This window comes from Rhinoraja longicauda, chromosome 38 (genome assembly GCF_053455715.1).
Source record: "Rhinoraja longicauda isolate Sanriku21f chromosome 38, sRhiLon1.1, whole genome shotgun sequence".
Classification (NCBI taxonomy): domain Eukaryota; kingdom Metazoa; phylum Chordata; class Chondrichthyes; order Rajiformes; family Arhynchobatidae; genus Rhinoraja; species Rhinoraja longicauda.
The window spans coordinates 9,008,384-9,035,587 of record NC_135990.1 but is presented as its reverse complement, the minus strand read 5'-3'; the positions used below and the strand labels follow the sequence as shown (position 1 = coordinate 9,035,587).

Sequence of the window (27,204 nt, the reverse complement as noted above, 5' to 3'; positions counted from 1 at the left end):
GATATGGTCACGGATCGGGGAGTGGGTGAGTAGACGGGCAGCGGAGTTTTGAATGTATTGGAGTTTATTGATGATTTTTGAGGGTGAGCCATAGAGGAGGCTGTTGCAGTAGTCCAGACGGGAGGTGATGAAGGCGTGGATGAGGGTTTCTGCAGCTGTGGAGGAGAGGGATGGACGGAGACGGGCAATGTTTTTGAGGTGGAAGAAGGCTGTCTTGGTGATGTGTTTGATATCATGGATATTTATGTTATGAAATATGTCTCTCATTGCTTTAATGCTAGAATCTCTTGCAAGGATTAGTGCTCAGCCCCGCCCTCCCTGTGGTGTGATTGGACATCTCAGATCCTTATTGACATTGCCTGTTGCTAGGCAAGCGAGGCCTAGTGCGTTGCTATGGACAAGTGAAGCGCTGCTCGAGTTGCAACTGCAGTGTTTAGCTTCTTGCAAAGTATTTTACTCTCCGTTTAACAACTCCCCGACGCTAAAAAGTGCACAGACGAGTAAATAAGTGTTTCATTGAACTAAGGTGGAATTGTTCAGCACTTTTTATTTTTTATTATGAGCAGCACAGAGGAAGATTTGAACAGTGAGGCTTCATCCCAAATATATTCAGCAGGAGCAGAGACACAGTGAGTTTGCATCATTAAAGTTGCCTTTCTGCATATTTTAAGTGGATTAAACTGCATACTGCATATTTTAAACTGGATTAAACTGCATACTGCATATTTTAAACTGGATTAAACTGCATACTGCATATTTTAAACTGGATTAAACTGCATACTGCATATTTTAAACTGGATTATACTGCATATTTTAAACTGGATTAAACTGCATACTGCATATTTTAAACTGGATTAAACTGCATACTGCATATTTTAAACTGGATTAAACTGCATACTGCATATTTTAAACTGGATTAAACTGCATACTGCATATTTTAAACTGGATTAAACTGCATACTGCATATTTTAAACTGGATTAAACTGCATACTGCATATTTTAAACTGGATTAAACTGCATACTGCATATTTTAAACTGGATTAAACTGCATACTGCATATTTTAAACTGGATTAAACTGCATACTGCATATTTTAAACTGGATTAAACTGCATACTGCATATTTTAAACTGGATTAAACTGCATACTGCATATTTTAAACTGGATTATACTGCATATTTTAAACTGGATTAAACTGCATACTGCATATTTTAAACTGGATTAAACTGCATACTGCATATTTTAAACTGGATTAAACTGCATACTGCATATTTTAAGTTGGATTAAACTGCATACTGCATATTTTAAACTGGATTAAACTGCATACTGCATATTTTAAACTGGATTAAACTGCATACTGCATATTTTAAACTGGATTAAACTGCATACTGCATATTTTAAACTGGATTAAACTGCATACTACATATTTTAAATTGGATTAAACTGCATACTGCATATTTTAAATTGGATTAAACTGCATACTGCATATTTTAAACTGGATTAAACTGCATACTGCATATTTTAAACTGGATTAAACTGCATACTGCATATTTTAAACTGGATTAAACTGCATACTGCATATTTTAAACTGGATTAAACTGCATACTGCATATTTTAAGCTGGATTAAACTGCATACTGCATATTTTAAATTGGATTAAACTGCATACTGCATATTTTAAGCTGGATTAACTTTAATTCCTCCTTATTGATCTTTTTTTTGATGCTGTTGTAAAATACAGACTATCAATTCAGCAAAATAGTTTCAGATGCAAGCACTGAGATCCCCTCCAAACTAATGTTTGTTGTTTTATTTTTAATTTGGGGTTTTGGATTTGTGTTTTGTATGTGTGATATTTATTGTACAGTCAGTTCAGATTGATTGGATTGTCCCCCATGGGTATCTTGGGTGAATGAGATTAGTATTGATGGAGGAGATGGGCCGAATGGCCCGTTTCTGTGCTGTGTGGGCCTATGGGTTCATGACAATAGACAATAGGTGCAGGAGGAGGCCATTCGGCCCTTCGAGCCAGCACCACCATTCAATGTGATCATGGCTGATCATCTACAATCCCCGTGACCTGCGTGGGTTTTCTCCGAGATATTCGGTTTCCTCCCACACTCCAAAGACGTGCAGGTATGTAGGTTAATTGGCTGGGCAAATGTAAAAAATGTCCCTAGTGGGTGTAGGATAGTGTTAGTGTGCGGGGATCGCTGGGCGGCGCGGACCCGGTGGGCCGAAGGGCCTGTTTCTGCGCTGTATCTCTAAATCTAAAAAAATCTAAATCTAAATCAGTACCCCGTTCCTGCCTTCTCCCCATACCCCCTGACTCCGCTATCCTTAAGAGCCCTACCTAGCTCTCTCTTGAATGCATTCAGAGAACTGGCCTCCACTGCCTTCTGAGGCAGAGAATTCCACAGATTTACAACTCTCTGACTGAAAAAGTTTTTGCTCATCTCCGTTCTAAATGGCCTACCCCTTATTCTTAAGCTGTGGTCCCTGGTTCTGGACTCCCCCAACATGGGTTCATGATTAATATTGACTTGGCAATCCTGATCCCAGAGACCTGGGTTCAATCCTGATTACAGATGCTGTCTGCACAGAGTTTGTACGTTCTCCCCGTGACCACGTGGGTTTTCTCCGGGATCTCCAGTTTCCTCCCACACTCGAAAGATGTACGGGATTGTGGGTTAATTGGCTTCTGCAAATTGTCCCTAGGTGTCGGATAGAACTAGTGTACAGGTGATCGATGGTCAGCGTGGACTCCATGGGACAAAGGACCTATTTCCGTGCTGTATCTCTAAACTAAACTATGAGGAGGAATTTCAGTAGTCAGAGGGTGGTGAATCTGTGGAATTCTTTGCCACAGAAGGATGTGGAGGCAAAGTCAATTAATATTTTTAAGGCAGAGATAGATAGATTCCTGATTGGTACGGGTGTCAGGGGTTATGGGGAGAAGGCAGGAGAATGGGGTTAGGAGGTAGAGATGGATCAGCTATGATTGAATGGCGGAGTAGACTAGATGGGCCGAATGGCTAATTCTGCTCCTATCACTTATATCATATCATATATATACAGCCGGAAACAGGCTTTTTCGGCCCTCTAAGTCCGTGCCGCCCAGCGATCCCCGTACATTAACACTATCCTACACCCACTAGGGACAATTTTTTAATTTTTTTTTTACATTTACCCAGCCAATTAACCTACATACCTGTACGTCTTTGGAGTGTGGGAGGAAACCGAAGATCTCGGAGAAAACCCACGCAGGTCACGGGGAGAACGTACAAACTCCTTACAGTGCAGCACCCGTAGTCAGGATCGAACCTGAGTCTCCGGCGCTGCATTCGCTGTAAAGCAGCAACTCTACCGCTGCGCTACCGTACTTATGACCTTATGTGAGATGAGAGCATGGCCAGTGTGATGGTGCCCTTGTATCCATGAAGAAATAGTCACAGGTCGGACTTTCTTCCTGTCTTCCAGGTACTGTGACACTGGTACGAGTTCGAGTGGCGCTGAGACACCCAGCACCCTGAGTGGGAGTGCCCGGGTCAGGCGGAAGCGGAGAAATGCCTTGAGGGAAGGGGCGATCATGATCTTGCCGGAGGAGAAGCTGACACAAGCTGAGCAGAGGGCAAGGATGCACTCCGATAACCACGAGGTAGGACGTTGCCTATCATTCAATACCAACTCCACTTTATAAATAGCACAAGGAGGCACTTGAAAAGGTGTGGAAATTATTTACAATGCAGCTTTACCAGAACTGATAACGGTTGAACTGGCTTGGGTTGTTTTCTTTGTAACTCTTTGGCGCAGCGGTAGAGTTGCTGCCTTACAGCGAATGCAGCGCCAGAGACCCGGGTTCGATCCCGACTACGGGTGTTGCCTGTACGGAGTTTGTACGTTCTCCCCGTGACCTGCGTGGGTTTTCTCCGAGATCTTCCGTTTCCTCCCACACTCCAAAGACGTGCAGGTTTGCAGGTTATTTGGCTTGGTGTGAATGTAAAAATTGTCCTTAGTGTGTGTAGGATAGTGTTAATGTGCGGGGATCGCTGGTCAGCGCGAAACCGGTGGGCCGAAGGGCCTGTTTCTGTGCTGCATCTCTAAACTAAACTAAATTAAACTCGAGCCTAGGTTAATTCTTGCTATTGAGGGCATGCAGCGTAGGTTTACTAGGTTAATTCCCGGAATGGCGGGACTATCATATGTTGAAAGACTGGAGCGACTAGGCTTGTATACACTGGAATTTAGAAGGATGAGAGGAGATCTTATCGAAACGTGTAAGATTATTAAGGGGTTGGACACGTTAGAGGCAGGAAACATGTTCCCAATGTTGGGGAAGTCCAGAACAAGGGGCCACAGTTTAAGAATAAGGGGTAGGCCATTTAGAACTGAGATGAGGAAAAACTTTTTCAGTCAGAGAGTTGTGAATCTGTGGAATTCTCTACCTCAGAAGTCAGTGGAGGCCAATTCTCTGAATGCATTCAAGAGAGAGTTAGATAGAGCTCTTAAGGATAGCGGAGTCAGGGGGTATGGGGAGAAGGCAGGAACGGGGTACTGATTGAGAATGATCAGCCATGATCACATTGAATGGCGGTGCTGGCTCGAAGGGCCGAATGGCCTCCTCCTGCACCTATTGTCTATTGAGCCTAAGGGGAGATTTATTTGAGCTACAAAACAATTATTAAATTATCAGAGATCTGGATGGAATAAAAAGTATTAGCAGAGGGGTCAAAATGCAGTGGGTCTAGCTGTAAAGCAGTGGGTGAGAGGGTTAGGAAGTTTTTTTTCACCCAGAAGGTGGTGGAGGTGTGGTCTCACAGGATGTGGGAATTGGGAAAACCTGTCATTCATTTTAACCAGCACTTGGGGAGATGAGGGGGAGAGGTTAAAGTAGGTAAGAGGAGTGGGAAGGTTGATGTACATTTTCACGATCTGAAGAGGGGTCTCGACCCGAAACGTCACCCATTCCTTCTCTCCAGAGATGCTGCCTGTCCCGCTGAGTTGTTGTTGTTGTTGGTCCTTCGGGTTGGAAGATGACCATGACTTCACTTTCAGTTGGAAGATTGGTGACTGTGGGTCCGGAAGTGACTTGTGAGGCCAATCCGGGCCCGGAAGGCACGCCCACACGTAGGACACAAGTGGATGGGTGCTGCAGTGGAAGTGGAGGTCGCCCGGGCCTTGCGTTTCCTCTGGGCCTCTGCAGAGCGTCTGTTCTCTGCTGCACGGGCTCCTGTGGTGAGCTTGCTACGCTGGGTTGGACGGTCCAGAGCAAGAGACTCCCAAGTGCTGAGGTTGATGTCCAAGTCTTTGAGGGACACATTGAGGCAGTCCTTAAACCGTTTCTTCTGTCCTCCTACTGAGCGCTTGCCCTGACACAGTTCTCCATACAGAAGCTGTTTTGGCAGTCGACTCTCGGGCATTCTGACGACATGGCCTGCCGCTTTTTAGTGTCTATCTGGAAGGTGTACCTGATGAGTTATGACCTGAAGGGATAATGACATAGTGATGTAAAATGGGATTAGGTTGGACAGACTGTAGGTCATAGTTCCCAGACTCCTGTACCTTCTTCCCAGGTACTGCAAGTTCTTCAGCAAGTAATGTAAGGGTCAACATTAGACAAGCAGCTATGTAAGGGTTAACATTAGGCAAGCAGCTATGTGAGTACTATTGTAGGAGTAATCTGTTAGACCTCTTGTGTTTTTCTAATGTGCAGCACAATTCATGGTTGGCTGCATCTGTCTGATATCAGCAACTAGCTATCAAGGTTCAGATCTGTTAAGAAAAACCTCCTGCCCTATGTGACTAAAGTTTCGTTTCAGAGATGTGACGAAGTTTTGCTTCAGAGATATGACTAGGTTTCGTTTCAGAAAATAGAAAAATCACATTGGACATTGTAAAATTACCATATAAGGCCATAGCAGAAAGCCTCTGGTGCACTGTTAAGGGTATAAATGTGTGTGTATGTAAACAATCAGAGAGAGAGAGACTGCACTAACTGCCCAAGCGTCACTGGACGTTTTTGCAACTAGACTTTCTCCCACCTTGGAGAGGTTAAACGAACTCGGTTGTCTGACTGTTTTCTGTTAATAGGTCACAGACTACAACAGTACTGCAACCAGGGCTGACAACGGCCGCTTAATAACCTGGAGTGGGAAGAAGCCAATTTTTTCAGCCAGACAGATTTGCTCTGTTTTACTCTTTGTTTCTGTGTTGAACAAGAAGAGGGTGCTGCAAGCAAAGATCCGAGAACAGAAATCCACACCCCATCAATCTGTACACTGTCCAGAAACACATCAGTTAGAGGTTTTAGCGAGCTTGCCTACTTAGTACAATGCAGAAGGAGGCTGTTGGGACCAACAAAGCTTTGGTGCAGTTCCCCTCCTCAGTTCCCTGTGGTCTTGGAGAGACACAAAATGCTGGAGTAACTCAGCGGGAGAGGCAGCATCTCTGGAGAGAAGGAATGGGTGACGTTTCGGGTCGAGACCCTTAGTCTGAAGAAGAGTCACGACCCGAAACTTCACCCATTCCTTCTCTCCAGAGATGCTGCCTGTCCCGCTGAGTTGCTCCAGTATTTTGTGTCTTGCCGTTCTTCCCTGCAGCCCTGCACAGGTTCCTTCACGTGTCCATCAACTTCCCTTCACCCCCTTCTCTCACTGACCTACAACTGAGGGTAATTTACAGTGGCCAATTAACCTATCTGCCCGCACTTCATTCGGATGTGGGAGGAAACCAGAGCACCCGGAGGAAACCCACGCAGTCACAGGGGGAACGTGCAAACTCCACGAACAATGAAAGGCCTAGACAGTATGAATGCGGTAAAGATGTTTCCAATAATGGGAGAGTCTAGAACCAGAGGGCACAGCCTCAGAATAAAAGGACATACTGTACCTTTAGAATGGAGATGAGGAGGAATTTCTTTAGCCAGAGAGTGGTGGAATTTATTGCCACTGACAGCTGGGGAGGCCAAGACATTAGGTGTTTTTAAAACAGAGATTGATAGGTTATTGATTAGTAAGGGCGTCAAAGGTTATGGGGAGAAGGAAGGAGAATGGGTTGAGGGTAGAGTTGCCGACTGTCCCGTATCAGCCGGGACATCCCGTATTTTGGGCTAAATTGGTTTGTCCCGTACGAGACCGCTCTTGTCCTAGGCCTGGGGGGCGCTGTTGGCCCAGACACTGTTGGCCCGGACACTGTAGGCTCGGACACTGTAGGCCCGGACACTGTAGGCCCGGACACTGTAAGTCCAGATACTGTAGGTTCGGACACTGTAGGTTCGGACAGTGTAGGTCCGGAGGGCATGGTGCCGCCAAACGGAGGTTGCGTAGCGTAGCAACCCGCCCCGCGGCCCATTGGTGGAGCGGGAGCACGTGGCCGCTGGCTAGGCGAGGTCACATGGGTGGCGGGGCGGGGCGGTGACGTTACCTTGTCCCTTATTCGGGAGTGAGATAGTTGGCAACCCTAGTTGAGGGGGAAAATAGAACAGCCCTGATCGAATGGTGGAGTAGATTCAATGGGCCAAATGGCTTAATTCTGCTCCTATGTCAATGGTCACACAGGCAGGATTTAATCCTTGTGGCTGGAGCTGTGCAGAGGCAGCAGTAATGTTTCTGTTTGTGTCACTTTGTTCATATCTTGAGCTTGCAGTGTTCTCTTTCTCCAGGAGGTGCTTGCTGTACAAGAACTGGTGCGTTGTGTGGCTCTGGCAAGGATCAGTTTTGGTGACTTCCACTGGCGGATGGCCCATGCCCACATCAACCTAGCAAAAGGCTATCTACACCTCAAAGGCAGGTGACGACCTCTGTACTCTTCCTCCTCGTGAGCATTTCCTTTAATATCGCTTCCATTATGTCACCCACTCCAACTCTGCCTCAATTCATAAGATCAAAAGCTTCCCGCTTATCTCCTGCTGAAATGTTCTTCCATGTTTTTTTTGTAATCACTAGACTTACTTATTCGCGAGTTCACGAGTGAGAGGAGTCGAATTAGGCCTTTCGGCCCATCGAGTCCACTCCGCCATTCAATCATGGCTATTTATTCACAAAATGCTGGAGTAACTCAGCAGGTCAGGCAGCATCTCAGACTGAAGAAGGGTCTCGACCCGAAATGTCACCCATTCCTTCTCTCCTGAGATGCTGCCTGACCTGCTGAGTTACTCCAGGATTTTGTGAATAAATACCTTCGATTTGTACCAGCATCTGCAGTTATTTTCTTACACTTATTCAACCATGGCTGATCTCTGCCTCCTAATCCCATTTTCCTGCCCTCTCCCCCATAACCCTTGACACCCGATCTAATCAAGAATTTGTCTATCTCTGCCTTAAAAATATCCACTGACTTGGCCTCCACAACTCTCTGTGGCAATAAGTTCCACACATTAACTGCCCTCTGACCAAAGAAGTTCCTCCTCACCTTTCTAAAAAATCGCCCTTTAATTCTGAGGCTATAGAAACATAGAAAATAGGTGCCGGAGTAGGCCATTCGGCCCTTCGAGCCAGCACCACCATTCAATATGATCATGGCTGATCATTCTCAATCAGAACCCTGTTCCTGCCTTCTCCCCGTACCCCCTGACTCCGCTATCCTTAAGAGCTCTATCCAGCTCTCTCTTGAATGCATTCAGAGAATTGGCCTCCACTGCCCTCTGAGGCAGAATGTTCCACAGATTTACAACTCTCTGACTGAAACGGTTTTTCCTCATCTCCATTCTAAATGGCCGACCCCTTATTCCTAAACTGTGGCCCCTGGTTCTGGACTCCCCCAACATTGGGAACATGCATCCTGCCTCTAACGTGTCCAACCCCTTAATAATCTTATACGTTTCAATAAGATCCCCTCTTATCCTTCTAAATTCCAGTGTATACAAGCCTAGACGCTCCAGTCTTTCAACATATGACAGTCCCGCCATTCCGGGAATTAACCTAGTAAACCAATGCTGAACGCCCTCAATAGCAAGAATATCCTTCCTCAAATTTGGAGACCAAAACTGCACACAGTACTCCAGGTGCGGTCTCACTAGGGCCCTGTACAACTGCAGAAGGACCTCTTTGCTCCTATACTCAACTCCTCTTGTTATGAAGGCCAACATTCCATTGGCTTTCTTCACCGCCTGCTGTACCTGCATGCTTCCTTTCAGTGACTGATGCACTAGGACACCCAGATCTCGTTGTACATCCCCTTTTCCTAACTATTCCAACACCTCCCGGCTAGCTTCCCTCATTGTGCTCTCCTAGTCGTAATCCACACCTTTACTAGACATTTCCGATTACTTTTAGACTTTAGCGATACAATTGGATACCATTGGACACCAATTCCTGTCCAATCCCTAAGCCCTATGTTTTCTGACCTCCCTGGTTCCACTCCAGCAGTAACTTAACCTAACAATTCACTATCTTGCTTTCAAATCCCTTCACGTTCTTGCTCCCCCTCTCTCTTCTGTAATATTTTCAGTTACCTGTTTCCATTTTAGCGATAAATTGATACCTTTGCTTTCTTCATAATAATCTTCTCTCTTGCGGTTATTTTCCTAGTCTGCCACATAAATGAATTTGATCAACCTAAACAGAAATTGCTTTAGCACACAGATGTCGATGTGAAAATGCCTTGCTATCAAGAGTTTTCAACAGAGGGTTGGATTTAGTTCTTAGGGCTAACGGAATCAAGGAATATGGGGAGAAAGTAGGAACGGGGTACTGATTGTGGGTGATCAGTCATGATCACATTGAATGGCGGTGCTGGCTCGAAGGGCCGAATGGCCTACTCCTGCATCTATTTTCTATGTTTCTCTGATCTCTTCCAGCTCTACGTTCTTCCAAAGTCTCTCCGTCCCTCTCTTTTCAATTTTAATGGCTCCACCATTCAGCCTGAATAATATGCGTACACTGAATGAGTACAACAGATTTATTCCACAGTGGGCTTCTTCCCGTGAGGATCTCCAGATACAATGCTAGTGTCTGAAAAGATCTCAACCAGGGAGAGGGAAAGAACAACTTTTCCACGATTGTTTACTTTTGATACAGAAAGGAAAAAGGGGTGTAACAGATAAAATCAAGGACCAATTACAATTCTAATACAATTCCCATGGTTACAGAGAAAACAAAACCATTAATACAAGTCACATGCTTTCGGGGAAACGCATCAATTTACCGAGAGTGGATTCAAAACTTTTCCTACTTTCACATGCACCCATGTAAGGAGTTGTTATTGAGAAAGAAACTTTTAATCTACTATATACGAGCAATCTCGCAGCTGCACGACCTTGCTCTAACTGTTTTAATACACAAGCTAACACTATCAGATAAGGGGTGTAAGAAAATAACTGCAGATGCTGGTACAAATCGAAGGTATTCACAAAATGCTGGAGTAACTCAGCAGGTCAGGCAGCATCTCAGGAGAGAAGGAATTGGCGACGTTTCGGGTTGAGAAGAAGGGTCTCGACCCGAAACGTCGCCCATTCCTTCTCTCCTGAGATGCTGCCTGACCTGCTGAGTTACTCCAGCAATTTGTGAATAAATACCTTCTATCAGACAAGGGAGTAATTTAAGAACAAAAGACCCCTGTACTCCTCTGTCTACTCCCTATCACTCCTAGAGGGACAAACACACTCCATTCCCAATGATAACATTTCTGCCACAAGCATCCATCTTACTGCTTTCTACTGAAAATAAGCATCCATTTTATATTAGCTAAGGCAACAACAAAAGAAACCATCTTCAACCATCTACAACAAAATATCAATGTCTCTAATTAACTATATCAGCTAATAGCATAGATTCTCACCCTCAGCTACCAAGGTTCGACATTGTGGAAAATCACTTCCCCCCCCCTCCAATTCTACCACCAACCCCTATCCTTCTTTTAAGGTACTCCTTAAAACCTCCCTCTAAGCTCTTGGTTGCTTGTCCAATGTGCGCCCTCGTTTCAGATGTTGCAGCAAGACTGCTGTAAAAGACACTTCCATGTGCCGATCTAAAAGTCTCTTTCATATCTACCTCCTGACACCAACATCTCCATTAGACCTTCCCTCTCCCACCGTACAGCAACGCCCTCTAGTGTTGGACATCTCCATCCTGCAATAAACGTTCTGACTGCCTCTGCCTCTCATAATTTTATATACTGTATTCTATCAAGATGCACTTCTATCATTATGCGTCCATCTACGTAAGAGAGAGTTGAGTGAACGTTACTGGGCTTTGTCCTAGGTTAATTGGCTGGGTAAATGTAAAAATTGTCCCTAGTGGGTGTGGGATAGTGTTAATGTACGGGGATCGCTGGGCGGCACGGACTTGGTGGGCCGAAAAGGCCTGTTTCCGACTGTATATATATGATATGATATGATATCTTCGAGGATTGGGTGAAGTCAGAAGGGGGCTCACAACATTCTTGTAAGGTTGAATAGTTAAGGTTTGAATTTCAGGGATGGGTGAGATCCCAGACTGCTGGAGGCTCTGGTGCAGTGATATACACCGATCAGCCAAAACATTATGACCACTGACAGGCGAAGCGAATAACATTGATTATCTCGTTACAATGGCACCTGTCAAGGGGTGGGATATATTAGGCAGCAAGTGAACAGTCAGATCTTGAAGTTGACGTGTTGGATGCAGGAGAAATGGGCAGGAGTAAAGACCTGAGCGGCTTTGACAAGGGCCAAATTGTTATGGCCAGACGACTGGGTCAGAGCATCTCTGAAACGGCAAGGCTTGTGGGGTGCTCCCGGTCAGCAGTGGTGAGTACCGACCGACAGTGGTCCGAGGAGGGACAAACCACAAACAGGGTGTTGGGCGCCCAAGGCTCATCGATGCGCGAGGGCAACGAAGGCTATCCCATCTGGTCCGAACCGACAGAAGGTCGACTCTGGCACAAGCCACAGAAAATTCTAATGGTGGTCACGGGAGGAATGTGTCACAATACACAGTGCATCGTACCCTGCTGCGTATGGGGCTGCACACGGAGGACCAGCAGCATATTAGGCAGGTGGTCATAATGTTTTGGCTCATAATGTTATGGCTGATCGGTGTATAATATGCCAGTTAACACATTCCTCGTACAAAAAAAACTTCCATTAATACACGAGATGTTTCTATATCTTGCCTCACCCATTTATCACTGCACCAGATTAAATCATTGCACCCTATTCCCGACAACAACCAATCTGCTCTCTAAATATATTGCCTGACGGGGAGAATATTTGAAGGAGTGTTGAAGACTCTTACTCACCCCCTGCTGTTGGCACATCACTCCCCATCCAGCTCAGCCTGACAGCTGGTTCGTACTGTGGAATGACACGCCACAGGACCAGGCCACTCTGCCCATCGCTGCTATGCTCGCTCTTTGGCAAAGCCATCCAATTAGTCCCACTCCCTCTCGGCAGTCCTACAATTTAATAAAAATCAAGATGCTGGGGGAACTCGACAGGTTTAGTTCAGTTTAGTCGAGAGATACAGGGTGGAAACAGACCCTTCGGCCCACCGACTCCGCGCCGACCAACGATCCCGGCACGTTAACACTACCCTACACACACTAGGGACGATTTTACACATACAACAAGCCAATTAACCTACGTACCTGCATGTCTTTGGAGTGTGGGAGGAATTCGAAGATCTCGGGGGAAAACCCACGCAGGTCACGGGGAGAACGTAAAAACTCCGTACAGACAGCAGCTGTAGTCGGGATCGAACCCGCGTCGTCAGATTCACAGTCGCTGGAAGGCAGCAACTCTACCGCTGCGCCACCGTGCCGCCCTACAGCATCTCTGGAGGGAATGGACAGGCTATGTTTCAGGTGAGGGGGAACCTTCCTTCAGACCTGAAATGTCCACTCAACATTCCTTCCCCAAACGCCACACCTGGATTTGTTTAGAGACACAGCGTGGAAGCAGGCCCTTCGGCCCACCAGGCCTGTGCCAACCATCGATCACCAGTCGACGAGTTCTATCCTCCACACTGGGGACCATTTACACAAGCCGATTATCCTACAAACCTGCACGTCCTTGGAATGTGGGAGGAAACCAGAACACTCAAGAGAAAATTCACGCAAACTCAGAGAGAACGTGCAAACTCCACACAGACAGCGCCTGCAGTCAGGATCGAACCTGGATCTCTGGCGCTATTAGGCAGCAACTCTACCGCTGCACCATCTGCATTCCTTCAGTTTTGATCAAGATCCAAAGACGTACAGGTATGTAGGTTAATTGGCTGGGTACATGTAAAAAAAAATTGTCCCTAGTGGGTGTAGGATAGTGTTAATGTACGGGGATCGCTGGGCGGCGCGGACTTGGTGGGCCGAAAGGGCCTGTTTCCGGCTGTATATATATGATATGATATGATAAGATTCGAACTTCTGCAGTTTCTTCTGTCTCCATTGATTACCCTTTCAGTTATTTTTACAATTTTGACATCTTGCTAGTGAGTCATTGTTTTTACAGATGGTTTGGCGATTTGTGATCTTCTGTGTTCCCTCAGTTGGAGAAACCAGGATTAGAGCTGGTTGCAGTGCCCCAGCAGTTAGAATGAAAAAGATTAACCCTTTGCATCCAATCCTCTCTCTATTCCAGTTTGGGGATGTGGAGGGGGGTGTGGATAAGGGAGGGAGGGGGACCCGAGTGTCTGTTTCCATGTTGTGTCTCTAAACTAAACTAAATTAACCCTTTAACGAAACAACCCTGTACCAACATTTTTTTCCCCCTAACTCCATCAGTATGAAGAAGGCTTCGACCCAGAACATTATTCACAAAATGCTGGAGTAACTCAGCAGGTCAGGCAGCATCTCAGGAAAGAAGGAATGGGTGACGTTTCGGGTCGAGACCCTTCTTCAGACTGATGTCAGGGGGGCGGGACAAAGGAAGGACATAGGTGGAGACAGGAAGATAGAGGGAGATCTGGGAAGGGGAAGGGGAAGAGAGGGGCAGAGGAACTATCTAAAGTCGACCCAGAACATCATCTGTCCATCTCCCCCACTGATGCTGCCTGGCCTGTCCAGTTCCTCCAACACTCAGTTTATTGCTTAACATACCAGCATCTGCAGTTTCTTGTGTCTATGTTTGAGCAGTATCACCCACTGGAGCAACGTCGGCAGCTAAAAGCATTGTCTATTCCACTGACCTTCTCAATAACGTTTACACAGTTTGGGTCAGTTCCCTTAAGAATCGATGAACTGAGGGTGGAACTGAACCGCTTATCCTGAGTCTGAGGAAGGGTATCGACCCGAAACGCCACCCATTCCTTCCATCCAGAGATGCTGCGTGTCCCACTGAGTTACTCCAGCATTTTATGACGAGCTTAACCCAATTCTTGGCTACTGAAGAGCTCTCTGAACTCGGTCTGTTTGCTTTGTGAAATGGGCTAGGGTTGGGCGGTCAGCTTCACGCTCTCTGTTTCCTCCTGACAACCGTGCCAGATTTTCTTGACACGCGCATCCCCCCATACCTGCTTGCCATGTGCGAACTGGCATGGTTGGCCACTGCCTGGAAGCACAAGAGACGGCAGATGTTGGAATCTGGAGATTCACTAAAAGGGAGCTGCTGGAGGAACTCAGAGGACCAGGCAGCATCTGTGGAGGGAAATGAACAGGTGTAGACCTTCATCCCAGATTCGATCTGACGAGACGCTCTCTGTGCAGAGTTTGCACATTCTTCCTGTGACCATTTAGTTTTAGATTTAGATTTAGAGATACAGCGGGGAAACAGGCCCTTCGGCCCACCGGGTCCATGCCGCCCAGCGATCCCCGCACATTAACACCATCCTACACACACTAGGGACAATTTTTACATTTTGCCCAGCCAATTAACCTACATACCTGTACGTCTTTGGAGTGTGGGAGGAAACCGAAGATCTCGGAGAAAACCCACGCAGGTCACGGGGAGAACGTGCAAACTCTGTACAGTACAGCACCCGTAGTCAGGATTGAACCTGAGTCTCCGGCGCTGCATTCGCTGTAAGGTGGCAACTCTACCGCTGCGCCACCGTGCCGCCCTTTCTCCGGGTGCTCCGGTTTCCTCCCACATTCCAAAGATGTGCGGGTTTGTAAGTTAACTGGCTGCTGTAAATTGTCCCTCGTGTTGGGTCGCACTAGTGTACGGCCGATCGCTGGTCGGCATGAACTTGGTGGGCCAAAGGGCTTGTTTCCATACTCTATCTCTAAACTAAAATAAATCTGTCTGGACCAGAAGTAGTGACTGGCCATTGACATTCACTAATGATACCTGATCCGTTAAGACCTTCTCGCTGGTCTTTGAAGGGCTATTAAAGGCTAGCCTCAACCATACTGTGTTAAGTTCCGGTCGCCCCATTACAGGAGGCATATGGAGACTTTGGAGAGGGTGCAGACGAGGTTTCCAAGAATGCAGCCTGGATTAGTCAAGTCAAGTCAATTTTATTTGTATAGCACATTTAAAAACAACCCACGTTGACCAAAGTGCTGTACTAAGAAACGAACATACAATGGCACACAAACATAACAGCACATACATAAACAGTTCACAGCGCCCCCTCAGAGGGCCTCAAACGCTAGGGAGTAGAAATAGGTTTTGAGCCTGGACTTAAAGGAGTGGATGGAGGGGGCAGTTCTGATGGGGAGAGGGATGCTGTTCCACAGTCTAGGAGCTGCAACCGCAAAAGCGCGGTCACCCCTGAGCTTAAGCCTAGACCGCGGGATAGTGAGTAGCCCCAAGTCGGCCGACCTGAGGGACCTGGAGATAGAGTGGTGGGTTAGAAGGTTTTTGATGTGGGGGGGGGGGGCAAGCCTGTTTAGGGCTTTGTATGTGAATAGGAGGAGCTTGAAGTTGATTCTGTACCGTACTGGGAGCCAGTGGAGAGAGGCCAGAATCGGGGTGATGTGGTCCCTTTTACGGGACCCGTCAGGAGTCTCGCTGCGGCGTTTTAGACCAATTGCAGACGGGACAGGGATGATTGGCTGATCCCAGTGTATAGGGAGTTGCAGTAGTCTAGGCGGGAGGAAATGAATGCAAGGATGATTTTTTCAATGTCGTCAAATTGGAGGAATGGTTTGATTTTAGCTATGGTACGAAGCTGGCTTTTACCACAGCGTTGACTTGCTTGTCAAACTTTAATGTTTAGACTGATTAGAAGGTTTCTAATACAAGGAGAGGTTGGATAAATTTGGATGGATACCAAGTGCTGGAATAACTCAGCGGGCCAGACAACATCTCGGGGGAAAAAGGCTGGCTGACATTTCGGGTTGAGTCCCATCCTTTTTCTTATAGACAATAGACAATAGGTGCAGGAGTAGGCCATTCGGCCCTTTGAGCCAGCACCACCATTCAATGTGATCATGGCTGATCATTCTCAATCAGTACCCCGTTCCTGCCTTCTCCCCATACCCCCTGCCTCCGCTATCCTTAAGAGCTCTATCTAGCTCTCTCTTGAATGCAGAGAATTCCACAGATTCACAACTCTCTGACTGAATAAGTTTTTCCTCAACTCCGTTCTAAATGGCCTACCTCTTATTCTTAAACTGTGGCCCCTTGTTCTGGACTCCCCCAACATTGGGAACATGTTTCCTGCCTCTAACGTGTCCAACCCCTTAATAATCTTATACGTTTCGATAAGATCCCCTCTCATCCTTCTAAATTCCAGTGTATACAAGCCTAGTCGCTCCAGTCTTTCAACATATGACAGTCCCGCCATTCCGGGAATTAACCTAGTAAACCTACGCTGCACGCCCTCAATAGCAAGAATATCCTTCCTCAAATTTGGAGACCAAAACTGCACACAGTGCTCCAGGTGCGGTCTCACTAGGGCCCTGTACAACTGCAGAAGGACCTCTTTGCTCCTATACTCAACTCCTCTTGTTATGAAGGCCAACATTCCATTGGCTTTCTTCACTGCCTGCTGTACCTGCATGCTTCAGAGATGGTGCCTGATCCACGGCTATCTTTAGTTGCAGTTCCTCGTTTCTGCATGGATAAATGTTTTCTCTGGAATGTTGGGGGTTGAGAGTGGTGGAGGCTTGGAGCACATCACCAGGGGGTGGTGGTTCAGGCAGATACCATTGTGGTGTACGACTGGCTTTTAGATAGGCACGTGGGTGTGCAAAGAATGGAGGGATATGGATTATGTGGGTTTGGTTTAGTTTAGTTTAGTTTAGAGCAGTGTTTCTCAACCGGGGTTCCCAGGAACCCTAGTTCCGCGAGAGGTCACTAGGGGTCGCTAAGGGTTCCAAAAGAAATAGAGATAAACAGGCTAATCAGATGTCAATGCAATTTTTGGAGTCATTTTTGTGTCTGGCATTGTCAATAAACTTGAGAAAAACGCTAGTTATTTTTGGCTTAAACCAGTTAACAGAAAAATATATTATGTTTGCCTCATGAACTTTAAGTTTATGAAAGGGAAAGAAAGAGATTAATAAAGAGAAAGAATAATTTTTATGTAGGGGTTCCCTGAGACATGATAATTATTTCAAGGGTTCTGCAAGGGTAAAAAGGTTAAGAAATGCTGGTTTAGAGATACAGTGCGGAAATAGGCCCTTCGGCCCACCGGGTCCGCGCCGACCAGCGATCCCCGCATACTAACACTATCCTACACACACTAGGGACAATTTTTACATTTACCAAGCCAATTAGCCTACAAACCTGAGTGTGGGAGGAAACCGAAGATCTCGGAGAAAACCCACGCAGGTCACGGGGAGAACGGATAAACTCTGTAGTCGGGATCGAACCCGGGTCTCCGGCGCTGCAAGGCAGCGACTCTACCGCTGCGCCACCGTGGGTGGGGAATGGAAACTGAAAGCTTGGTCTCCTTATATTGTTTGCGGTCAAGCAGGACTTGCGGTCAAGCAGGATGACACAAAGCTGGGTGGTAGTGTGAACTGTGAGGAAGATGCTATGAGGTTGCAGGGTGACTTGGACAGGTTGTGTGAGTGGGCGGTTGCATGGCAGATGCAGTTTATTGTGGATAAGTGTGAGGTTATCCACTTTGGTGGTAAGAATAGGAAGGCAGCGTATTATCTGAATGGTGTCAAGTTAGGGAAATGGGGACGTACAACGAGATCTGGGTGTCCGAGTCCATCAGTCACTGAAAGGAAGCATGCAGGTACAGCAGGCAGTGAAGAAAGCCAATGGAATGTTGGCCTTCATAACAAGAGGAGTTGAGTATAGGAGCAAAGAGGTCCTTCTGCAGTTGTACAGGGCCCTAGTGAGACCGCACCTGGAGTACTGTGTGCAGTTTTGGTCTCCAAATTTAAGGAAGGATATTCTTGCTATTGAGGGCGTGCAGCATAGGTTTACTAGGTTACTTCCCGGAATGGTGGGACTGTCATATGTTGAAAGACTGGAGCGACTAGGCTTGTATATACTGGAATTTAGAAGGATGAGAGGGGATCTTATCGAAACGTATAAGATTATTAAGGGGTTGGACACGTTAGAGGCAGGAAACATGTTCCCAATGTTGGGGGAGTCCAGAACCAGGGGCCACAGTTTAAGAATAAGGGGTAGGCCATTTATCTGTGGAATTCTCTGCCTCAGAAGGCAGTGGAGGCCAATTCTCTGAATGCATTCAAGAGAGAGCTAGATAGAGCTCTTAAGGATAGTGGAGTCAGGGGGTATGGGGAGAAGGCAGGAACGGGGTACTGATTGAGAATGATCAGCCATGATCACATTGAATGGTGGTGCTGGCTCGAAGGGCCGAATGGCCTACTCCGGCACCTATTGTCTACTTTCTATTGCGAGGAACGGGACTAACTGGGCAAAGTTGCACCGCGTTCCTTTGACATGAACCATTCATCCCAACAGGACAGCCACTGCAAGCAAAGCAGCACTGTGAGAAGGCCAAGGACATCATGTACGCCAACACTCAGCTTCCAGCGTCTGAGGAGGAGCGGCGCGAGATTCTTCGCTCTTTGATCACCATGTTCCTCACGCTGGGCCAAGCTCTGATGGGACTTGAAAAATATCCTTTCACCCGGGCTGATTGAACTACAAATGTTCATGCAGAATTATTTGACAAAAAATGTAATCTAGAGGTTCTGCATTGGAAGCGCAGCGGTAGAGTTGCTGCTTTACAGCGAATGCAGCGCCGGAGACTCAGGTTCGATCCTGACTACGGGTGCTGCACTGTAAGGAGTTTGTACGTTCTCCCCGTGACCTGCGTGGGTTTTCTCCGAGATCTTCGGTTTCCTCCCACACTCCAAATACGTACAGGTATGAAGGTTAATTGGCTGGGTAAATGTAAAAATTGTCCCTAGTGGGTGTAGGATAGTGTTAATGTACGGGGATCGCTGGGCGGCACGGACTTGGAGGGCCGAAAAGGCCTGTTTCCGGCTGTATATATATGATATGATATGATATGAATCATTAAATATCTGCCATGGGAAGGGCCTATTCTGCCCATCATGTTCTAACCATCTAACTAGCGATCCAGTTAGTCCCTAGCCCCGCCTTCCAACACTGAACACAACCACTGAAGAAGGGTCTCGACCCGAAACGTCATCCATTCCTTCTCTCCAGAGATGCTGCCTGTCCTGCTGAGTTACTCCAGCATTTTGTGTCTACAATCGCTGAACACCTCTGCTCAGTCCGCCTAGACCTACGTGATCTCCCAGTTGCCAAAAGCTAACTCCCCCTCCCATTCCCACACTGACCTTTCTGTCCTGGGCCTCCTCCATTGTCAGAGTGAGGCCCAGCGCAAATTGGAGGAACAGCACCTCATATTTCGCTTGGGGAGCTTAAACCCAGCAGTATGAACATTGACTTCTCCAATTTCAAGTAACCCTTGCTTTCCCTCTCTCTCCATCCCTCCACGATCCTAGTTCTCCGACCAGTCTGACTGTCCTCCTGATTAAATTTTACATTGTTACCTTCCCCTAGTTAACAATGATCTATGCTACATTTTCCTTGAACTTCGTCCCTTTTGATCTCAAGTTTTCACACCTCACCCTTCCATATCTCTCGTTTCCCTCTCCCCAGACAATCCAAAGAAGGGTTTCGACTCGAAACGTCACCCATTCCTTCCATCCAGAGATGCTGCCTGTCCCGCTGAGTTACTCCAGCATTTTGTGTCTATTTCCAACACTGGAGTTGAGAGGGAAAAATAGGTCAGCCACAATCGAATGGTGGAGCGGACCTGATGGACTGCATGGCCTAATTCTGCTCCTATGTCTTACAGATTCCAACAGCTCACTCCTGTTTATTCACAGATGTTTTCAATAATAATAATAATAATAATGCATTTTATTTATATGGCGCTTTTCATATACTCAAAGACGCTTTACAGAGATTTAGAGAACATAGGGAAATGAATAAATAGATAAATAAGTAAATAAGTAAACGAACAGAGAAAGGAGACAGAAGGTGAGGTGACCTTCAGTGGTTGAAGGCAGTACTGAACAGGTGAGACTTCAGCGATGTTTTGAATGTGGTGAGTGTGGAGGAGTCTCTAACGGTTTGGGGTAGTGAGTTCCATAGGGTGGGAGCAGCGATGGAGAAAGCCCTGTCCCCCCAGGATCTGAGTTTGGTCCGGATGTGGGGAGATAGGAGATTGGCAGCGGCAGAGCGGAGAGTGCAGGTGGGAGTGTGCCTGTGGAGGAGGTCGGTCAGATAGGATGGGGCCAGGTTATGGAGGGCTTTGTAGGTTATGAGGAGGATTTTGTACTGGATTCTCTGGGGGATGGGGAGCCAGTGGTGTTTGTAAAGGACGGGGGTGATATGGTCACGGATCGGGGTGTGGGTGAGTAGACGGGCAGCGGAGTTTTGAATGTATTGAAGTTTACTGATGATTTTTGAGGGTGCGCCATAGAGGAGGCTGTTGCAGTAGTCCAGACGGGAGGTGATGAAGGCGTGGATGAGGGTTTCTGCAGCTGTGGAGGAGAGGGATGGACGGAGACGGGCAATGTTTTTGAGGTGGAAGAAGGCTGTCTTTGTGATGTGTTTGATGTGTTTGTCGAAGGAGAGGGTTTGATCAAAGATGATTCCAAGATTCCGGATGTGAGGGGAGGTGGATACTGGGAGACCATCTGGGTGGATACTGGGAGGATGAAGTTTTGGGTGGATTCAATGAGATGAGGCTTTTTACTTCTACTGCCCTTTCAAGTCAGTGAGTTCCAGGCCCTAATATTATGAATGACAAACCTTTTCTCATCTCCCCTCTCATCTTTGTTCCAAAACACTTTAAATCTCGGCTCGCTTTGCTTTGAGAATCAGATCATTTCTGTTTCATTTGGCTCCCACAATTTTATACTCCTCAATTAAATTCCTCCTCGGTCTTTTCAATTTCACAGAAATCAGTCCCAGACCATCCAGTCTTTCCTCTTAACTAAACTTTTCCAGTTCTGGAAACGCGTTTGTTAATCCCCACCGCTCCCTTTCCTGTACATTGATACTGTTCTTGAAATGAAGCCACGTGCAGTATTTAAACTGCGGCGTAACTGGTGTTCTCCAGAGATGCTGCCTGACCCGCTGAGTTACTCCAGCACTTTATCTCTTTTTTTCCCCGCTGTAATTCATCTGCTTTTATGTAGACACAGGGAACTGCAGATGCTGGTTTACAAACAAAAACACAAAAAGTGCTGGAGTAACTCAACAGGCCAGACGGCATCTTTGGAGGGCATGGATAGGTGACATTTTGGGTCAGGACCCTTCAGAGTCCTGGAACGTCGCATATCCATTTTCTCCAGAGAAGCTACCTGGCCCACTAAGTTACTCCAGCACTTTGTGTGTTCTCAGTACTTCATAGAAACATAGAAAATAGGTGCAGGAGTAGGCCATTCGGCCCTTCGAGCCTGCACCGCCATTCAATATGATCATGGCTGATCATCCAACTCAGTAGCCTGTACCTGCCTTCTCTCCATACCCCCTGATCCCTTTAGCAAAAAGGGCCACATCTAACTCCCTCTTAAATATAGCCAATGAACTGGCCTCAACTACCTTCTGTGGCAGAGAATTCCACAGACTCACCACTCTCTGTGTGAAGAAATGTTTTCTCATCTCGGTCCTAAAAGACTTCCCCCTTATCCTTAAGCTGTGACCCCTGGTTCTGGACTCCCCCAACATCGGGAACAATCTTCCCGCATCTAGCCTCTCCAACCCCTTAAGAATTTTATATGTTTCTATAAGATCCCCCCTCAGTCTTCTAAATTCCAGCGAGTACAAGCCCAGTCTATCCAGTCTTTCCTCATATAAAAGTCCTGCCATCCCAGGGATCAATCTGGTGAACCTTCTCTGTACTCCCTCTAAGGCAAGAACGTCTTTCCTCAGGTTAGGAGACCAAAACTGCACACAATACTCCAGGTGCGGTCTCACCAAGGCTCTGTACAACTGCAGCAGAACCTCCCTGCTCCTAAACTCAAATCCTCTTGCTATGAATGCCAACATACCATTCGCTTTCTTCACTGCCTGCTGCACCTGCATGCTTGCTTTCAATGACTGGTGCACCATGACACCCAGGTCACGTTGCATCTCCCCTTCTCCCAATCGGTCACCATTCAGGTAATACTCTGCTTTCCTGTTCTTGCCGCCAAAGTGGATATGTCTGGTTTGTATTGCCATGTTGAAGGGGCAATTGAAATGGTAATTGTTGTGGAGGGCCATTGATGGGAATTTGCAGAGACGTTTTAGTTTTTAAATCCAGAATATGTAAGACAGTGGATTTGTGTAAGGGTACAGTGTAAAGCTAATGGCATGTTGGCCTTCATAATGATAGGATTTCAGCATAGGAGTAAAGAGGTTCTTCTGCAGTTGTATAGGGCCCTGGTAAGACCACATCTGGAGTATTGTGTACAGTTTTGATCTCCTAATTTGAGGAAGGACATCCTTGTAATTGAGGCAGTGCAGCGTAGGTTCACGAGATTGATCCCTGGGATGGCGGGACTGTCATATGAGGAAAGATTGGAAAGACTAGGCTTGTATTCACTGGAGATTAGAAGGATGAGAAGGGATATTATGGAGACATATAAAATTATAAAAGGACTGGACAAGCCAGATGCAGGAAAAATGTTCCGAATGTTGGGGGAGTCCAGAACCAGGGGCCACACAGTCTTAGAATAAAGGGGAGGCCATTTAAAACTGAGGGGAGAAGGAACTTTTTCACCCAGAGAGTTGTGAATTTGTGGAATTCTCTGCTACAGAGGGCAGTGGAGGCCAAATCACTGGATGAATTTAAGGGAGAGTTAGATAGAGCTCTGGGGGCTAGTGGAATCAAGGGATATGGGGAGAAGGCAGGCACGGGTTACTGATTGTGGATGATCAGCCATGTGGATTGTGGATGATCACGATGAATGGCGGTGCTGGCTCGAAGGGCCCAATGGCCTCCTCCTGCACCTATTTTCTGTTTCTATATTTCTATAATCGTTCCGCTGTCTGGTTAGCACGTTTTTCACTCGGTACACGTGATGATAAATAAACTAAACTGAAGAAAAAAACGAAACTTAGTAGGGGAGACGCTCAAGAGGCCACCTGTCCTATTCGTACTCCTCCAACTGCAACGTGCCCCCCCCCCCCCCCCCCTGCACACGGTACTCTTCCTTAATTCTCCGCACTTTGAAGGAGGCCGAGCAGAGTTTGCTGAAGTCGGAGAAGGTTGCGGATGAGCTCCGCCGAGCGGAGGAGGTGACACAAGAAGAGATGAGACAAGTGGACACCAAAATTAACTTGGCCTTGGGAAGGTAAACACTGCCAAGGAAACGCCATTGCAGATGAGTATCACTGTAGACATTCCTGATTCACAGGCAATGTTTTGCAACGTTCAGGCTGCCATCAGTGCACTGTGGAGTCTGTTCCCAAAACAGTCTATCCAGGTGAGGCAGAGGTTCACCTGCACCTCCTCCAACCTCATCTATTGTATAAGAAAATAACTGCAGATGCTGGTACAAATCGAAGGTATTTATTCACAAAGTGCTGGAGTAACTCAGCAGGTCGGGCAGCATCTCGGGAGAGAAGGAATGGGTGACATTTCAGGTCGAGACCCTTCTTCAGACCCTTCTTCATCTATTGTATCCACTGTTCCAGGTGTCAACTTCTCTACATCGACGAGACCAAGCACAGGCTCGGCGATCGTTTCGCTCAACACCTTCGCTCAGTCCGCCTTAACCAACCTGATCTCCCGGTGGCTCAGCACTTCAACTCCCCCTCCCATTCCCAGTCTGACCTTTCTGTCCTGGGCCTCCTCCATTGTCATAGTGAGGCCCAGCGCAAATTGGAGGAACAGCACCTCATATTTCGCTTGGGGAGCTAACACCCCAGCGGTATGAACATTGACTTCTCTAACTTCAGATAGTCCCTGCTTTCCCTCTCTATCCCCTCCCTTTTCCCAGTTCTCCCACTAGTCTTCCTGTCTCCGACTACATCCTAATTTTGTCCCGCCCCCTCCACTGACATTAATCTGAAGAAGGGTCTCGTCCCGAAACGTCACCCATTCCTTCTCTCCAGAGGTGCTGCCTGACCCGCTGAGTTACTCCAGCATTTTGTGTCTACCTTCTCAATAACCTTTGGTCACTACTGTTAACGCTCCACTGTTCCGAAAGATGGCATGGTAGAGTTGCTGCCTTACAGCGCCGGAGACCCGAGTTCGATCCTGACTATGGGTGTTGGCTGTAGGGAGTTTGTACGTTCTCCCCGTGACCTGCGTGGGTTTTCTCCAGGTGCTCCAGTTTCCTCCCACATTCCAAAGACATGTACGTTTGTAGCTTATTAATTAGCTTCTGTAAATTATCCCTGGTTGTTAGGATAGACCAGTGTATGGGTGATAGGGGCGGCACGGTGGCGCAGCGGTAGAGTTGCTGCCTTACAGCGAATGCAGCGCCGGAGACTCAGGTTCGATCCTGACTACGGGCGGCGTCTGTACGGAGTTTGTACGTTCTCCCCGTGACCTGCGTGGGTTTTCTCCGAGATCTTCGGTTTCCTCCCACACTCCAAAGACGTACAGGTGTGTAGGTTAATTGGCTGGGCAAATGTTAAAAAAAGAAATTGTCCCTAGTGTGTGTAGGATAGTGCGGGGATCGCTGGGCGGCACGGACCCGGTGGGCTGAAGGGCCTGTTTCCGTGCTGTATCTCTAAACTAAACTAAACTAAACTTCTTCAGTCTGAAGAAGGGTCTCGACCCGAAACGTCACCCATTCCTTCTCTCCCGAGATGCTGCCTGACCTGCTGAGTTACTCCAGCGTTTTGTGAATAAATACCTTCGATTTGTACCAGCATCTGCAGTTATCTTCTTAAACTAAACTCCATGCGTTGTGGTTTATCTATAGCCTCTACAAGCCCAACAAAGTGAACTTTGTGATTGAGCAACTTTGTTTTGTTGGATTCAAAACCAACCCACAAATGAGTGACCTTTAGCGATGGTCTGTGGGGACATTAGATACAGTAACAGATATCACCATAAACACAGGACTTAGTGATAGATTGGTGTCCACCCAGATCCAGATTGCTTAGTTCAAAGTGTTTTCGAGATAACAACCTGACTTTAATTTTAGTTCTGCCTTCTGCGCGGGGAGAGAGGTTAGTTAAGTGTCGGGAAAACAGAAAGCTATTTTTAAAATAGGAGGAGGAGGATGAGGAGTGCAAACAGGTTAATATTTCTAAGGTAGACACAAAATGCTGGGGTAACTCAGCGGGTCAGGCAGCATCTCAGGAGAACACCAGTTATTTCGGTCACCAGACATTTCGGGTGACCGAGACCCTTTTTCAGACTTCACCCATTCCTTCTCTCCAGAGATGCCGCCTGGCCCGCTGAGTTACTCCAGCATTTTATGTCTACCTTCGACTTAAACCAGCATCTGCAGTTTTTTTCCTACAAGGTTAATATTTCTGATGCGTTATACAGCACCTACTCAAAATCTCTATTGCAGTGAAGTAGAATATCTCGTAGATATGTTCAAATTTTTCAGTCAGAGAGTTGTGAATCTGTGGAATTCTCTGCCTCAGAAGGCAGTGGAGGCCAATTCTCTGAATGCATTCAAGAGAGAGCTGGATAGAGCTCTTAAGGATAGCGGAGTCGGGGGGTATGGGGAGAAGGCAGGAACGGGGTACTGATTGAGAATGATCAGCCATGATCACATTGAATGGCGGTGCTGGCTCGAAGGGCCGAATGGCCTCCTCCTGCACCTATTGTCTATTGTCTAAAACGAGAAAGATTTAAAAGTGCAGATGCACAAGGAACTGCAGATGCTGGAATCTTGTGTAGAAGATAAAGTGCTGGAGTATCTCAGTGGGTTACAAATTGGACGAACAGCACCTCATATTTCGCTTGGGCAGCTTACAACCCAGCTGTACGGATATTGATAGACGCAAAATTGCTGGAGTAATTCAGCGGGACAGGCAGCATCTCTGGAGAGAAGGAATGGTTGACGTTTCGGGTCGAGACCCTTCTTCAGACTAGTCAGTGGAAAAAGGGAAACGAGAGATATAGACGGTGATGTAGAGAGATAAAGAACAATTAATGAAATATATACAAAAAAGTAACGATGATAAAGGAAACAGGCCATTGTTAGCTGTTTGTTGAGTGTAAATGAGAAGCTGGTACGATTTGGGTGGGGGAGGAAGAGGGAATGCCAGGGTTACTTAAAGTTAGAGAAATCAATATTCATACCGCTGTTTTCTGTCTCTCCCCCCATCCTAGTTCTCCAACTAGTTTCCCTGTCCGGATTACATTTTACTGATTGTATACCTTGTCACTTTCACTCAACTAACAATGAACCATTCTACATCTTGCTTGATCATCGTCCCCTTTGACCTGTGCTTACACACCTTACCTTTCCAGATCTCTATGTCTCCCTCTCCCCTGACTCTCAGTCGAGAGAAGGGTCTCGACCCGAAACGTCACCCATTCCTTCTCTCTAGAGATGTTGCCTGTCCCGCTGAGTTACTCCAGCATTTTGTGTCTGTCTCTGGAGAGCCTGACCCTTTTACTCAAAGGCCCGACTGATGAAGGAAAGCATGGAGTGTAAGAAAATAACTGCAGATGCTGGTACAAATCGAAGTCTTTTAGGACCGAGATGAGAAAGTTTTTTTTCACACAGAGAGTGGTGAATCTGTGGAATTCTCTGCGGAAATATAGCCAGTTCATTGGCTATATTTAAGAGGGAGTTAGATGTGGCCCTTGTGGCTAAAGGGATCAGGGGGTATGGAGAGAAGGCAGGTACAGGATACTGAGTTGGATGAGCAGCCATGATCATATTGAATGGCGGTGCAGGCTCGAAGGGCCGAATGGCCTACCCCTGCACCTATTTTCTATGTTTCTATGAAGGTATTTATTCACAAAATGC

The 27,204-nt window shown here is 46.8% G+C and overlaps 1 protein-coding gene across 1 annotated transcript in view; it reads left to right on the top strand.

Annotated features, from left to right (window-relative positions):
* The first annotated feature begins 405 nt into the window (after positions 1-405).
* ttc23 (tetratricopeptide repeat domain 23) overlaps positions 406-27,204 on the top strand; it is a 66,938-nt gene continuing 40,139 nt past the window's right edge. Inside the window, exons 1-5 of the mRNA XM_078429876.1 lie at positions 406-629; positions 3,478-3,655; positions 7,658-7,781; positions 18,743-18,899; positions 23,482-23,607. Of these exons, the coding sequence (XP_078286002.1) occupies positions 559-629; positions 3,478-3,655; positions 7,658-7,781; positions 18,743-18,899; positions 23,482-23,607 (656 nt within the window). The 5' untranslated portion in view covers positions 406-558. The remainder of the gene's footprint in view (positions 630-3,477; positions 3,656-7,657; positions 7,782-18,742; positions 18,900-23,481; positions 23,608-27,204) is intronic.